At 40.4% G+C, this 15,255-nt stretch overlaps 1 protein-coding gene across 1 annotated transcript in view; it reads right to left on the bottom strand.

Moving 5' to 3' along the window:
* Positions 1-2,481: 2,481 nt before the first annotated feature.
* HECW1 (HECT, C2 and WW domain containing E3 ubiquitin protein ligase 1) overlaps positions 2,482-15,255 on the bottom strand; it is a 249,198-nt gene continuing 236,424 nt past the window's right edge. Inside the window, exons 25-28 of the mRNA XM_042473588.1 lie at positions 14,480-14,626; positions 13,637-13,751; positions 9,429-9,627; positions 2,482-4,556 (exon numbers count right to left, since the gene is read on the bottom strand). Coding sequence (XP_042329522.1) covers positions 4,445-4,556; positions 9,429-9,627; positions 13,637-13,751; positions 14,480-14,626 — 573 coding nt within the window. The 3' untranslated portion in view covers positions 2,482-4,444. The remainder of the gene's footprint in view (positions 4,557-9,428; positions 9,628-13,636; positions 13,752-14,479; positions 14,627-15,255) is intronic.

Below are 15,255 nucleotides of genomic sequence, written 5' to 3'. Positions count from 1 at the left end.
ATAGATCATGGGTGGGCAATTGTATATATTTCCCACTTTACTGTTGCCCTGCCTTCTAGGTGGATGATGATGATGATGATGATGGTAATAATAATAATATATATATATATATATATATATATAAATATAAATTTGATTGTAACCTTGATGTATTTTACTGTTGTAACCGGCCTGGTTTCTCCGTGATAGGGCGGGCTAGAAATAAATCTATTATTATTATTATTATTATTATTATCATCATCATCATCATCATCATCATCATCATCATCATCCACCTGGAAGGCAGGGCAACAGTAAAGTGGGAAATATATACAATTGCCCACCCATGATCTATCTATCAACTACCACATGATGGACCAACACACAGGAGAGTAGCTTCTATGTTGTTGTGTGTGAGGAGGAGCCCCTTATATCCATTTTCAATGCAATTTCTCCAAGCTGGGACAAAAAATAGAAGTGTTCAGTACATAAATATTTTCTTAGTTATCTTCAAGAAGCAGTGTCTCAAAGATTACTCTTTCTTTCCAAATTCCTAAAATGTAATTATTTCCTTCCTCACAGTTAATTCCAAAGCTCTCCTCTCTTATCTTCACTATGCTACCCATCAGAGATTGCCCCAAACAATGCATCTCATTGCCCTTTGCATCTGGGGAAGTAGATTCAAGTCTATGCATGCTCATGTTACCAACTTTCCTCATTCAGTTAGTCGCAAAAGTGCTACAAGATACCTTTGCATCCCAAAACAATGTTCTCGTAACAGAAAGTTCTAATTTTATATATACAGATTCTTTATCCATGAATTCAATCATCCATGGCATGTATATGTCTGTCTGTCTGTCTGTCTGTCTGTCTGTCTGTCTATCTTAAATACAGTGGCATCGTGAAATGGTGTCTCTTAAATAAAATAGCAAAATCAAAGTTTACGTTTTGGAATATTCCAAATTATATAAGTTTATAAATTCTCTAATAATGAGTCTGTAAGAGGGGCATAATTTAGCCCTTCAGATATTTTGGCCTGTAACTCCCATCAGCCACAATAAACACGGCAGGAGTTGTATTACAAAATGTTTGAAGGCCAAGGGTTCCCTGCCTGTGCTATGGGAGGAAAAAGTTTGCAGTGAGGTATATACAGCATTGTTTTTCCCTCTGACATTAAGAGAAACTGTAATGTGAGCCTTGAAAAATATAAGACCTGTAGCTACTTCCACCCTGTTTCACTTTCCAGAACATAAGAGGAAACAACTCTAGTAGGATTCAAGGATGTGTCTATCTTGCTTCAGATGCCTTTACTGCATATACAAATCCTTCACCGTGCTACCAAAAATAGTTCAATTTTTTTAATAAAATATCGTTTATACTTTTTAAAAAGTCTTAACTATACAACATTACAAAGAAAGGATTTTATTAGTAAGACAGTTTTTGTATACTGTTGCATGTAGCCCATCTGGATCTAACCAGTGAGACAGTTGCACTTTGACTAGCTTGCTTGAATTCCTGATTTTTTAAAAATGACACCTCAAATTTAATACAATCCATATGACCCTGTAATACAGTCCATATTGTACTAGCAGCCACTTTACACAAATGAACTCAGGCCTAAAATGGGATGATATTCATAAGATTTTGTGCATACAGGATTGTGAATAATGTGTAGTGGACATCCTTTTAGGACACTCTTCTTTTGAGGGGTGAGGATCCACAAGAAGATATATTGGCCTGTTACAGACTGCCAAAATAAAGCTGCTTCGGGTCTCTTTGGAGGTATGCTGTTTAAATGATGCAAGAGTTTGGAGGTTGCGCCAAAGCCACACTCCATTCCTAAGCACTGGAGTGCAGCTTTGGTGCAGCTTCCAGATTCTTCAGATGCATGCATCATTTAAACAGCATACCTCCAAAGAGACCCAAAGCAGCTTTATTTGGGCAGTCTGTAACAGGCCATTATGTGACCTACTGAACACCTGTGCAGTGCTTCCTCCTTTTATTTTTAGTGAGATTTACAATAAGTTTAATGAGCCATTGAAACGACAAAGGCACCATACCAACCGCAGTAGTGATAATGCCTACCACATGATGTATGCTTGAGAAATGTCTATTAAATACAATTCATACGTGCATCAAGGTCAGTTTTTATATCAACAAGGATATAAGGCAAATTAGTCATGGATAAGTATCTGCCCTTCATACCAATACTCAATGCTCTGAGATCCCATTGCACCTTGCTTTTGTTTCATGTTATGGTTCTCTTTAAGGACAGACCAGGTTCCTTAAAACAAAGAGTCATAATTTAACTAACATTAAATAAATGAAAGGTTTGTTAAATAAAAAAAAAATACAACCTTAGGCAAATTAGGCCATGATCCAGCCAGTGATCCTCTTTCATGTTTCATTAATTTCAAAAGAGCTTCATACTTACTTAAATTTCTCTCGCTGAAATACAGATCGTAAACATTATTAACTTTGGCTGGATATTCTCCCATTTAAAAAAAAATACACTATTTTAGGCTGGTCTGTCTTAATAGCTATTACCTGTCTTCCTTATTTGGGTGAGACTCTTCCTAAGGGAAGTTTGATTTTCTAAACACACAAAATCTTCAAGTGTAGCTGTATCTGCCAGAATTCTCCAGGGCTATTCTTCAGTCCCTTGATCTAGCTCTGATGAGAGGAGGAGCTGAATTCAGGCTCATGTGCACCAGTCTCTTTCATGCTCCTTGCACTTGTCCATTCCCCTCGCCATACTCAGAAGTTAAGGACAGGCACATACCAGCAATTAACTTCTCTCACCATAGTGAGAGAAAGGGAGAGACACCATTCAAGCATAAGACAACTCCCTGACTTAGCCTAGGTATATAGTAAAAGGGGGGGAGAGGTCTTTTTTTCAGATAAAATATTTAACTGACCTCCCTCTTTGATGCTTAATGATAATTTGACCAGATATGCAAATAAGCCATTTGATTACTTTAAGATATGCTTGTAGAAATAAGAACCATTTCTGATGTAGATAAAATACACAAGTAACCCAATTCTATGCAACGAACAGCCTTATTCTCAAAGTAGGCCAGAAAAATTAGAACAATTCAAATGAAGAAAATAATACTGACTCCCCGAAGTTAGTTTCAGCAGTCCTCATCAGAGCATGCATGTTCCAGTGTGTTATTCTTTTCTGATTTTGTCAAAGGAAACTGAAATCCACAAAGCGAAGCCATTTTGTTGTTTGCCCTGGTTAGATTTAGGCCAGAATCTTCCATTCACTATTAACTAACATGCTAGGTAGACCAAAGAGGCTTTAGGAACTAGTTCAGATGTTTAGCAAATAGCTATACAAATAATATTGTCATTGATACTATTTCAACATTATAATTCTCTGCAGCTTCACACATAATTTAACTTTGGTTGTATGTTTTTGTGTAGAACCAATTCTGCCATCGTTGGGTATTTAAGACTGAAGAAAAATGAAACAAAAACACAACTCTGTGTCAATCAGTGTGTGTTAAATAATTAATGGCTTTCAATACATGGTGCAGGATTGTCTATATTTCTGTAAGGAAGTGATTTAACACCAAAAAACAAACAAACAAACAAACAAACAAAAAACAGTAAGTGGGACCAGAAGATATTAAGAAGAGAATATTCTTCCTGTTATTTTTGTTATGTACAATAATTAGGAAAGGCGATGTTGTCTGTTATGCTACATAATAAGACATCCTTCTTGAATGCACAAATATGTGCTTTTTATAACAAACATTATCTTCCATCCGTGCTTCAATAGCTCTGAAGTGCAATTCTTCCCAGTGTTGGCAATTAACAATTGTTAACCATCAGTGACACGCTGCATTGCATTACAAGTTCGTTTTGTTTTGTATGTCTGTACCACATGTCTGGCCCAGCTCCAGCTGCTGTAGTCGATTTGGATTATGAGTCTGTGTATAAAAATTCAGGTTTGCTCATAAGTGTCCCTCACCTGTGCACAATTTGTACAAGAAAATCAAGGGTGGATGAAGGAGATCCTTGATCAATTCCAGTAGTGGATGCAGCTGTTAAGACGCAAGATGAACTGTGGGGTTTAATTCAGAAGAGATGGGCATATAAAAGCTTGGAATGCTTCATTTTTTGTAATCAACGTAAGTGGACGTAAACAGTTATTAACATTTGGTCAAGTGTAGCATAACTTGCATTCATATTTTCATTATTACTAATGGAGGTATGTGGAGATACATAGAGACCTTGAGACTGTTGTTTTTATATTGCATACAGGCTAGTTGTCCATTCAAAACCAAATATGAACGCATGAAGGTTAGTTCTTAAAGGAAGGCTGTTCTTCATGCACAGCTTTTGTCAATCCTGATTCCCCCCCAAAAAATCAAAACATAGAAAACCAAAATCATATGGCAGCAGGGTAGGGAGTGATGTCACTGACCAGAAAAACTCTTGAAAAGCCTGAATTTTCTCATTCCAGTCCAAAAGTGCTAGTTTCTTCAACAGCTGTCAACAGCTTTTCATATAGCATAGAATATGATGGGTAGGGTGGAAGATCCAAGCGATTGAAACATGTGTGCGCCCTGCAGAAGGAAAAGACTGTGTGTACATTTTAAAGTATTAGGAACCTCATCAGACATACCTGACAAATACTAACAGTTAAGCTTGCAAATACAGCAAGGCAGAAGTAATGCATTTGGAGTTTTTCTAAATTTGTATTTGTCATTATTGTGCAAAGGAGTGGCAGGAAGAGGAGGAGATCTGTAGGAAAGGAGAAGAGGTATGTGCTTAATCTTCACCTTATCCATCTCTTTTCCTATTCTGGTCTTTCCACTTTCCCTGCACTTGACCAGCAAGAACATGAGGGTTGAAAAACAACCACAGAAACATGTACCAGATGGAGCAAAGGTTAGGCACCTCCCTTTCCATCTGCAACTTCCTTCCTACAAGTGCCACCCCTCGCCTACAGCACCACTTCACTTGCCAGACAGTTAAGAATCCTGCAATTGCCTCTGAACTGTAGTTTTGGAGTAAATATCTAACACCAGCATCCAAGCAATCTTATTACATATGCCCCATTTCCCCAAATAGCAAGACATTTAGGGTTAAAGCTTGGAAAGTTATTTTTCAAAAATGTAACACATTAGGCATTAATTTTTTTTGCCCCAATTGCAAGTAACATCTTAGTTATTACCCATTCCTCTGTTAACATGTTACATTTTAGTATCCTCCCCATCATTCTCACCACCACCACTATCATCCTACAAAAATGCACTTTAAAAATGATTGAAGCCCCCCTCTCCAATGATCTCAACCCAAAGTTTTAGTTTTTGTTGTTAACTGCCCTTGAGTCAACTGCGACCCATGGCAACCCTATGGATGAGAAATCTCCAGGATTCCCTGTCCTCCACCGCTCTCCTTAGTCCCTGTAAACTCATACCCAGGATCTCCTTAATAAAGCCCATCCATCTAGCATGTGGCCTTCTTCCCTCCATCTTTCCTAGCATTATTGTTTTTTCCAATGAGTCATGCCTTCTCACAATGTGTCCAAAGTACGACAGCCTCAGTTTTGTCATCCTGGCTTCCGGGGAGATCTCTGGCTTGATCTGCTCTAGGGCCCATTTGTTTGTCTTCCTGGCTATCCATGGGATCCTCAGCACTCTTCTCCAGCACTACATCTCAAATGAACTGATTTTCTTCATATCTTCTTTCATAACTATCCAGCTCTCACATCCATACATGGTAACAGGGAATACAATGGCTTGTATGATTCTGACTTTTGTGCTCAGTTGTATATCTTTGCATTTTAGAATCTTTTCTAGTTCTTTCATAGCCACCCTCCCCATTCTTAATCTTCTGGCAGCAGTCCCTGTTCCTATCAATGTTTGTACCAAGTAAATATTAGTTTGGGAGGGAACAGCAGCACCAGCCAACTAGGATGTTAACTTCCAAATAAAGTGGACCCACTAAATCAATGGGATTTATCCAAGTGTTGACTGACTATTCAACAATTGATTCAATAGGTCTGCTCTAGTTTAGCGAGGCAGCGTGAAACACATATGTATCATGTGTATTTGTCTTATTCTGTCATTGTATTACTTATGCTACAGGATTGCTTATGAGAATATTGCTCTTGTTAAATTATATGGTAAAGTTTATATATTAGTGGGATAAATGTTTGCTCTCAGAATTAGCTGCTGTAAATATTGTTTATACTTTGAAGAAAATCCTTTTGGATGAAACTTGTTTTGTATTACAATTTTTACTGTACACCGCTATGATCATCGCGGAATAGCGGTCTATAAATAAAACGTGTTATTATTATTATTATTAAACTGATATTATCCAGAAATCAGTTGTATTATATGTATGTTTTTATTATAGCATTCTACAGTATATGCTATATACTTTGAATATATTATCCTATTCATTCCAGCTGCCACCACCAACTAAGCCAGAAAGGTAAGTGAAATTTAAATGAAAGGGGAAGAGATTTCGAAGAAGGCAGAATGAAAGAGGTAAACCAGTCATTATTCTCCTTTTATTTTAATCTGAACTGAATAAGAATTTGTGATCTGAGGGATCAGATCCTATCTGATCTCAGAAGCTAAGCATGATCAGGCCTGGTTAATACTGTTACATGGATTTGTAATTGGTTGACCAGCTGAACCCAGAGGGTGCTCAACAATGGCTCCTTTTCATCCTGTAGAGAAGTGACCAGTGGGGTCGCACAGGGCTCTGTCCTGGGGCCAGTGTTATTCAACATCTTTATCAATGACTTGGATGACAGAATTGGTGGCATACTTATCAAATTTGCAGATGACACCAAACTAGGAGGAGTAGCTAATACTCCAGAGGACAGGATCAAAATTCAAAATGACCTTAATAGATTAGAAAGCTGGGCCAAAGCTAACAAAATGAATTTCAACATGGAGAAATGTAAGGTACTGCACTTAAGGCGGAAAAATGAAATGCACAGGTATAGGATGGGTGACACCTGGCTGAACAAGACTACATGTAAAAGGGATCTAAGAGTTCAAGTAGACCACAAATTGAACATGAGTCAACAGTGCAATGCAGCAGCTAAAAAGGCCAATGCAATTTTAGGCTGCATCAATAGTAGTGTCTAGATCAAGGGAAGTAATAGTGCCACTGTATTCTGCTCTGGTCAGGCCCCACCTGGAATACTGTGTCCAGTTCTGGGCACCACAATTCAAAAAGGATGTTGAGAAACTGGAGCGTGTCCAAAGGAGGGCGACTAAAATGTCCTATGAGGAACAACTTAGGGAGCTGGGGATGTTTAGCCTGGAGAAGAGAAGGTTAAGAGGTGATATGATAGCTCTGTTTAAACACTTGAAGTGATGTCACATTGAGGAGGGAGCTACCTTGTTTTCTGCTGCTGCAGAGACTAGGACCTGGGGCAATAGATGCAAGCTCCAGGAAAAGAGATTCCACCTCAACATCAGGAGGAACTTCCTGACTGTAAGGGCTGTTAGACAGTGGAACACACTCCCTCGAAGTGTAGTGGAGTCTCCTTCCCTAGAGGTCTTTAAACAGAGGCTGGATGGCCATCTGTTGAGGATGCTTTGATTGAGAGTTCCTGCATGGCAGGGGGTTGAACTGGATGACCCTTGCAGTTTCTTCCAACTCTATGATTCTATAATATTACAGGCTTTCACAATCTCTCCTTTTTTCATCTAAAACAGGTGAGCAATTTGAAGATTTCAAACAATCATTTCATGAAGCAATAGGCTGGTTGAGGGCCAAGAAAGTGAGATGCAGTTCAGACATGAAAGTCTGTAGGTGGTTTATCTGTTTAGCTCTATGCTGTATTAGAGAGGGTTGCACTCCCTGTGAAGGATCAGTTCAGAATGCTCTTGGATCATTATCGCTAGAGGCCCAGTTGGCTTTTGTTTTTAGAGTACCTTTTATCAGCTACAAGCGTATCAGGCCAGAGATAACCTTGCAAGTTATTTATGCTCTGGTAACCACCCTTCTAAATTACTGCAATGTGTACATATGGCTGTCTTGAAAATAGTCCAGGAATTTCAGCTAGTTCATAAGAGAATGCCTAGAATGTTAAAAGGGATTGGTCTATATGATATGATGCCAGTACTTTGCCATCTTCAGTCACTGCCCTGATTCAAAGTATAGCTTTACACTTAAAAGTCTTAAATGGCCCGAGAGCAGGTTTCCTGAAATTGCCTACTTTTGTACCAAGTCTGGAAGCTCCAACTGGTTCAGGATAGGGCAGCCAGACCAATTATAGATACATTACAGATACATCTAGGAGTGATCACATCACACAAATCTTAAAATCACCCCATTGGCTGCCCATTAGTTTCCAGGCAAGGTGCAAAGTATTGGTTATTAGTTTTTTGTGGGTTTTTCAGGCTATGTGGCCATGTTTTAGAAGAGTTTCTTCCTGACGTTTCACCAGCATCTGTGGCTGGCATTTTCAGAGAATGCTTGCCTGAAAAAAGTTGGGTATATATTCCAGGCAAACATTATCTGAAGATACCAGCCACAGATGCTGGCAAAACGTCAGGAAGAAACTCTTCCAGAACGTGGCAACATAGCCTGAAAAACCCACAAAAAACTATGGATGCCGGCCATGAAAGCCTTCAACTTCATATTGGTTATTACTTTGAAAGCCCTACATGGTTTGGGTCCAGGTTACCTACAGGATCACCTTCTCCCATACAATTATTATGGATGTGCTTGCAGTTTCTATAATGGTAACATGCGAATGCTAAAAGAAAAGACAAAAAAATTGAAACACCAAAAAGGAAAGGAAAAGAGCTGTATCACATCTGTATCCACCTGTCTTCCACAGAAAGCAAGGTGCAAAACTGGGTTGCTCTCTCTTTGACCTAGAAACATACTGGTATGGGTAAAGCCGAATCTGTGCCTGAAACACCAGTGGTCCTTTCTTCTCTGGATCACGTTAAGTCTCATTTTCTATATTACTTTCAATCTGAGTCTTCTATTGTTTAATGGAGAGTCATATAAAGGGTTCACCAAAATTTCAGTGCTCTTTGTGATTACTGTTTCTGTAAGAAGTTTATGAGAGGCCCAACTTTTACAAAAATGCAGAACCTGAAGTGATCTTTTAATCATAGCGTCATCTGAGTTTCTTTTTGCTTTTGATGCATTTTATTAAAAAATTAAAACATGAGTTTAATTTATTTCTATATGATGTCTAGCATCAGAGCTAAAGGAAAAAGAACTTTTTGACCCACAACTCCCACTATCTCCTGCCAGTGTAGCCAGTGGCCATGCTGTCTGGGGTGAATCTAGGAGCAGTATATCAACCAAGTAACTTTACCCAAGCTTTCTTTATCTTATACAACTGACTATCATGTATCTTTGCACACTGGAATGGAATGGAAATGCAAATATCTGGAGTTAATCTCAGCAATAGGATTTAAAAAGTATTCAAAATGCAAGCATACCTTGGAAGGGATGTTATTTTGCCCCATTTCTCTATACAGAAGCGCCGTAACCCATTGCTTCCTCGAAGGGCTGCAAAACCCTCATATGGTACACTAGAAGTCCCAGTGACAAACTGCAGTAACCGTAGCCTTTGTTCATTGTTGAATCTCTCTACTGCTGCCCAGAACCACCGTATTACGATATGTCCATCATGGTAACCTAAAACAGAAAGTGTGTAAAAGACAAATGGATTAGAAACATTCAAAGGGAAGCCACAAATGGTTATGAAGGTGAAATATAACAGCATGATTTTCTGTCTTCTATTGCTATTTTTTTCCTAGCCTAGCTAGTAGCAGAGCTGAGTGCTTTTCAGTCTTCATGGAATATGTTATGCATCAACTGGTTCACCAAGGACCCTGTGTGTATGATGTAGAATCCTTCTACATTTACAGAGGACTCTGAAATGGGTCGTTTTGTGTAGGGTGCTTTTCAGGCGTGTTGTGGCTCATTGGCACTGAATGAGTTGAACGTATGTCAATTTTTTGAGTGGAATATATTTTAAGGGAAGAGCAGGACAGTGAGCAAATGGTCTTCTAGGGAAGCTTGCCTCCTGATACTAATCTTTTCATTGAAGAAACCCTCCTATGTATGAGAGAGTTCGCTGAAATACAATTTGAACACCACAGATCTAAATTACTGAAATAAGCAGCATACTCAGAATTTGGTGTGCATAAATATAGCCACCTCTGAATACTGTCCATGCATGTATTAGATCTAAAACACACTGCAGAAATAATCCAGTTTGAGACTGCTTTAACTGCCTTGGCTCAATGCTAGGTAATTCCGGGAACTGTAGTTTTGTGAGACATTTAGCTTTCTCTGTCTGAGAGCTATGGTGCCACAATAAACTACAATTCCTAGGATTCCCTAGCACTGAGCCGGGGCAGTTAAAGCAGTCTCAAACTGGAAGATTTCTGTAGTATGTTTCATGCCTTAGTCTTCACAAAGGTAAGGGAGTAATTTAAAAAATATTTATACCTAGCACTTTTATGTTCTCATGTTTATAGTACATGCCAAGATTTTCACATGATATTGCAAAGCATATGAAAAACATACTTTTATAGTAACATTTGAAATAATTGTTATTGTATTCCCACCACAAAAACACATTGTACAAAGCTAGACTTATAAAAAAATCTTTGATTATTCTCCATTCTGATTCAAGGGGGCTTCAAACATTCCAAGAGCTCATTCACACTATACAATTAAAGTGTTATTGTTCCACTTTACCAATATGGAATCGTAGCTTTTCTAATCTGGTGAGACACTGGAGCAGGGGTCGGCAACCTACGGCCCGCGGGCCGGATCCGGCCCGCGGAGGCCTTTCTGCCGGCCCCCGCGCAGTCCTGCTGCCTATTGCCGCCGTTTCCGCGCCGCTCTGGGCGCCATTTTATTTTTCAAAATGGCGGCTGAAGTCTCGCGCGACCTTTCCCAGGACGGGAAAGGTCGCGCGAGACTTCACCGCCATTTTGAAAAGCAAAATGTCGGAGGAGGAAGAGGAGGGCCGCGCGGCCTGGGGTGGAGGAGGCAAAGGCTGAAGACCAGCGCGGCCCTTCCCTGCCTCTCCGCCGGCTCCGCGCGGCCCTCTCTGCCTCCCCGCGGGGCTCCGCAGGGCCCTCCCAGCCTCCCCGCGGGGCTCCGCACGGCCCTCCCAGCCTCCCCGCGGGGCTCCCCGCGGGGAGGCGGGGAGGGCCCCGCGCTGCCAACCTCCTCTGTCTCCTCCGTCCTGCCCCCAGGCCGCACGGCACATGGAGGAGGGGGAGGAGAAGAAAGAAGAGGAGGAGGAGGCAGCAGCAGGAGGAAGAGGAGATGGGGGCAGCAGGAGGAGGAAGGGGAGATGGGGCAGCAGGAGGAGGAAGAGAAGGTGGTGAGTGGCCAGAGGCCACATGGGTTTTTTTGTTTTCTTTTTAATTGCTAACAAGTGTCCCTGCCTTGACAATGATAGTGTGATGATGATGATGATGACAATGATGATATAAGCCAGCTTGAGAGGCATGGAGGCACTGTTTCTGAAGCCAAGAGAGTGTGACCTTGCAAAGTGTGTTTTGTGTGCTTTTAATGCTAACACGTCTCCCTTGCTTTGACAATGATAGTGTGATGATGATGATGCAGCTTGAGAAGCATGCAACTACTGTTTCAGAAGCTGAGAGAGTGTGACCTTGCAAAGTGTGTTTTGTGTGCTTTTAATGCTAACAAGTCTCCCTTGCTTTGACAATGATAGTGTGATGATGATGATGATGCAGCTTGAGAAGTATGCAACTACTGTTTCAGAAGCTGAGAGAGTGTGACCTTGCAAAGTGTGTTTTGTGTGCTTTTAATGCTAACAAGTCTCCCTTGCTTTGACAATGATAGTGTGGTGGTGATGATGATGATGATGACAATGATAATGATATGAGTCAGCTTGAGAGGCATGCACGCACTGTTTCTGAAGCCAAGAGAGTGTGACTTTCCAAAGTGCCTTTTCTGTGTGTTTTTGGTTCTTTAATGGCGATATTGATATCAGAAAACCTCTGAGGCAAGGCCAATGTAAATTGCTGTGATTTTTACAAACCCATGCGCAGTGAAGAAAAACCAAAGTCCCTTAACCAAGTACACATTTCTGAGAAGTACACTTGGTCCAAGAACGGTGAAACCACCTTGACATGTTCAATATGCATAGCCATGTTAAACCCAAGGGGTTTGATTATGGAATAAGCCTCTGAAATATGCAAGAGGCCATGTTAAGTAAAGCCATGTGAAATGCACAACTGTGCTGTTGTGTGTGTTTTGGAATGCAGGTTGGGGGTGTTTGTCCAGAAAGGCACCGAAGAGGAGAGGGCGGGCACACGCCTCCTCCTCCTTGCAGGGCTTTGGTAGAGGCTCCGCCCCAGAGGGTGGCTCCGCCCTGGAGGGTGGCTCCGCCCTGGAGGGTGGAAGCTCCGCCCCCAGCATGCAGCCACGCCCCGGAGGGTGGAAGCTCCATCCCCCGGCTTCGCCCCCCGGCTTGTCGGGGGGACACCAACCCGGCCCCCGGCTCCAAAAGGTTGCCTACCCCTGCACTGGAGCATTCTAAATTTATTGTTGTTCTTGTTGTGTGCCTTCAAGTCGTTTCCAACTTATGGTGACCCTAAGATGAACCTATGGTTTTCCCCCAGTAATATTTGTTCAGAGAGGGTTTGTTATTGCCTGGCTCTGGGGCTGAAAGAATGTAACTTGCCCAAGATCACCCAATGGGTTTTTGTGGCCGAGCGAGGATTTGAACTCTGGTCTCCAGATTCCTAGTGTAGTTTTAAACTAGAGTCCTAGTCCAGTCCTCAAACCACTACACCATGTTGGCTCTCAGGAACTCTAAATACCCTTCCCTAAAGTGCAATTCCCAGTATTCCATATGGTGGAGCCATGGCTGTTGAATTAGAACAATAGCACTATAACTGTGTAGGATGAAGTGGCCCCTAAGCACTGTTAAATTCCCCCATGTGATCATATCAGACTTATCCATGGCCATCTTTTAGCATGGATACAATCTTAGTGGCATACTGTAATAACAACTAGAGACGTATCAGTATATAGTACACATACAGTTCAAGGAATGTCAGTAATGTTTATGACTGCTGCAGATTCACAAAGGAGAATCATCTGTGACTGCAGTTCTACAGTTTTCTAATAAATGCGTAGTTCCTGCATAGTACTTCTAAAAATTGTCACAAGGAGTTGAAGATAAGCAAGCATAGTATGGTTACAAGTGGCAAGGGGACATCAGCAGTGCTATAACTGAAGAGAGCTGGCACATAGTCTTCTATAAGCCAGCCTTCCATAACATGGTAACCTCCAAGTGTTTTTAGATTTCAAGCCCCATGATCACTCACCAGTGGGCTTACAATATTATCTGGGGCTCACAGAGTTGGAAGAGACCTCAAGGACCATCCAGTCCAACCCCCTGTCATGCAGGAACTCACAATCAAAGCAACCCCAACAAATGGCCATTCAGCCAAAGAAGGAGGTGAATGGCATGTTAATGGTAATCCAAAATATCTGGAAGTGACCAAATAAGGGAAGTCTGCTATAAGACAAATGATTTTTTGCATAATTTCTCTTAGAGAGATCTGTGAGAATAATTTCCAGCAGGAAGATTATAGAGTAAGGATAGATGAAATGGAAGATGGTAAGGAAAAGCAACTGCATAGTTTACCACCCCGATATTCTGTGTTATTGCGCCAGTCATTAAGGTCTATTTCAGCTGTTCCGGCTATAACCAATTCTAGTTCTCTAGCATCAAACACAGAGACAAGCCTTGAGTCTACAACCTAAAAGATAAAACACAGAGTTTTAAATATCTTTGCAATAAACAATAAAGTGCAAAAATAATACTGGCAAACAGACAAACAAATACATCTGCAAATCTGCTATCCTATCTAGGCTAGATATATTGGTACATATCTTGCAATTGCATTCTCAGCATCAGAAAGATGAAGCAAGTTCTTAGTAAATGCACATTTTATGGCCACATAGGTTTATTCACTACTTTCTTCACACAGTATTTGCAGTTTAAATTATTTCTCTCTCCTACCACTCATCCCCAATAATTAGTTTCAAAGGTATATGTATAACATATAAAGTTCAGTTACATCAGACAAAAAAAGCTTCTGTACTGTGTTTTGTGCTAAAAAAAATCTTCAAATGTATTAATAACTCTTTAGAACAAAGAATACAGAAGTATATATATATATTGGGGGTCTTTTACATTAATTGATTCTGTGATTTTTAAAAAAAACATAAAATCTGTAAGCTACAGCTCTACTCTCTATAAACAAATAGTTGTTGTTGTTGTTTTTTTAACATTATGGTCATCAGTAATTTGGTCAAACAAGGGTTTCATTTCCCCCAGAACAAATATTGATTATCTAGTACCATACACATAACCTATACAGACATTCTTATTAGGACAGAAAGATAGATTTTGTTTCTTTGTCAATTGGGTTGCCTTTGTGCCGGTGAGGCTGACAACTTGACTCTATCAAATGTTGCTACTTACTTCGTAGAAGCCACGGACTAGAGCCTCTGTTTGCTGAACAACCCCTCTTTCCACTCTCCACTTCACCATTCTTTCAATATATTCTTTCTTGTTCTTTTCAGTCACCTGTGTATTTGCACCCCCAGATTTCAACTCCCGTTCTGTTACCTAGGAGGCAAATCAGTCACCAAAAATAAATATTAGGTAGCAACACAAACTAACTCACAGCAACAAGTGTTTCAAAACTCAGATACTGAAAAAAAAAACCCCAAATAAACACTTTTCAATGTATGTCATAGAATCATAGAGCTGGAAGAGACCACAAGGGCCATCCAGTCCAACCCCCTGCCATGCAGGAACTCTCAATCAAAACATCCCCAGCAGATAATAGCTTTAAAGCATTATTCTGCCTTGTATTACATTTTGAGAATTTGTTATCAATGTTTTCAAACAAGGGGGGTGTTCCCACTTGCGATTTACAATGATTTTAAATACAGCGGTTCATTATAAAGCGACTAAAAATACAGTGAGTTTTATCCCGCTTTTCAAATCGCTTTATCTTCACCGTTCCCATTTATTTAACGTTTTATTTTGATTCGCTGTAATTGTCCTGGTTTCGTTCCCATTCATGGATGAATCGGTGTATATTAGCAATGTGACTTTTCCAGCTTCCACTGTGCTGTAAGAGACAAGAGATATGTCACATTTGGACTGGGAAGGCTTGGATTCAAATACCCAAAGGCTCACTATGGTTCAAAACACACTGCAGAAATATCCCAGTCTGAGACCACTTTAAC

The sequence above is a fragment of the Sceloporus undulatus genome, chromosome 6 (genome assembly GCF_019175285.1).
Source record: "Sceloporus undulatus isolate JIND9_A2432 ecotype Alabama chromosome 6, SceUnd_v1.1, whole genome shotgun sequence".
In the NCBI taxonomy this organism is placed as follows: domain Eukaryota; kingdom Metazoa; phylum Chordata; class Lepidosauria; order Squamata; family Phrynosomatidae; genus Sceloporus; species Sceloporus undulatus.
Note: the sequence above shows the minus strand (reverse complement) of the source record. Positions and strands in the feature narration are given on the sequence as shown.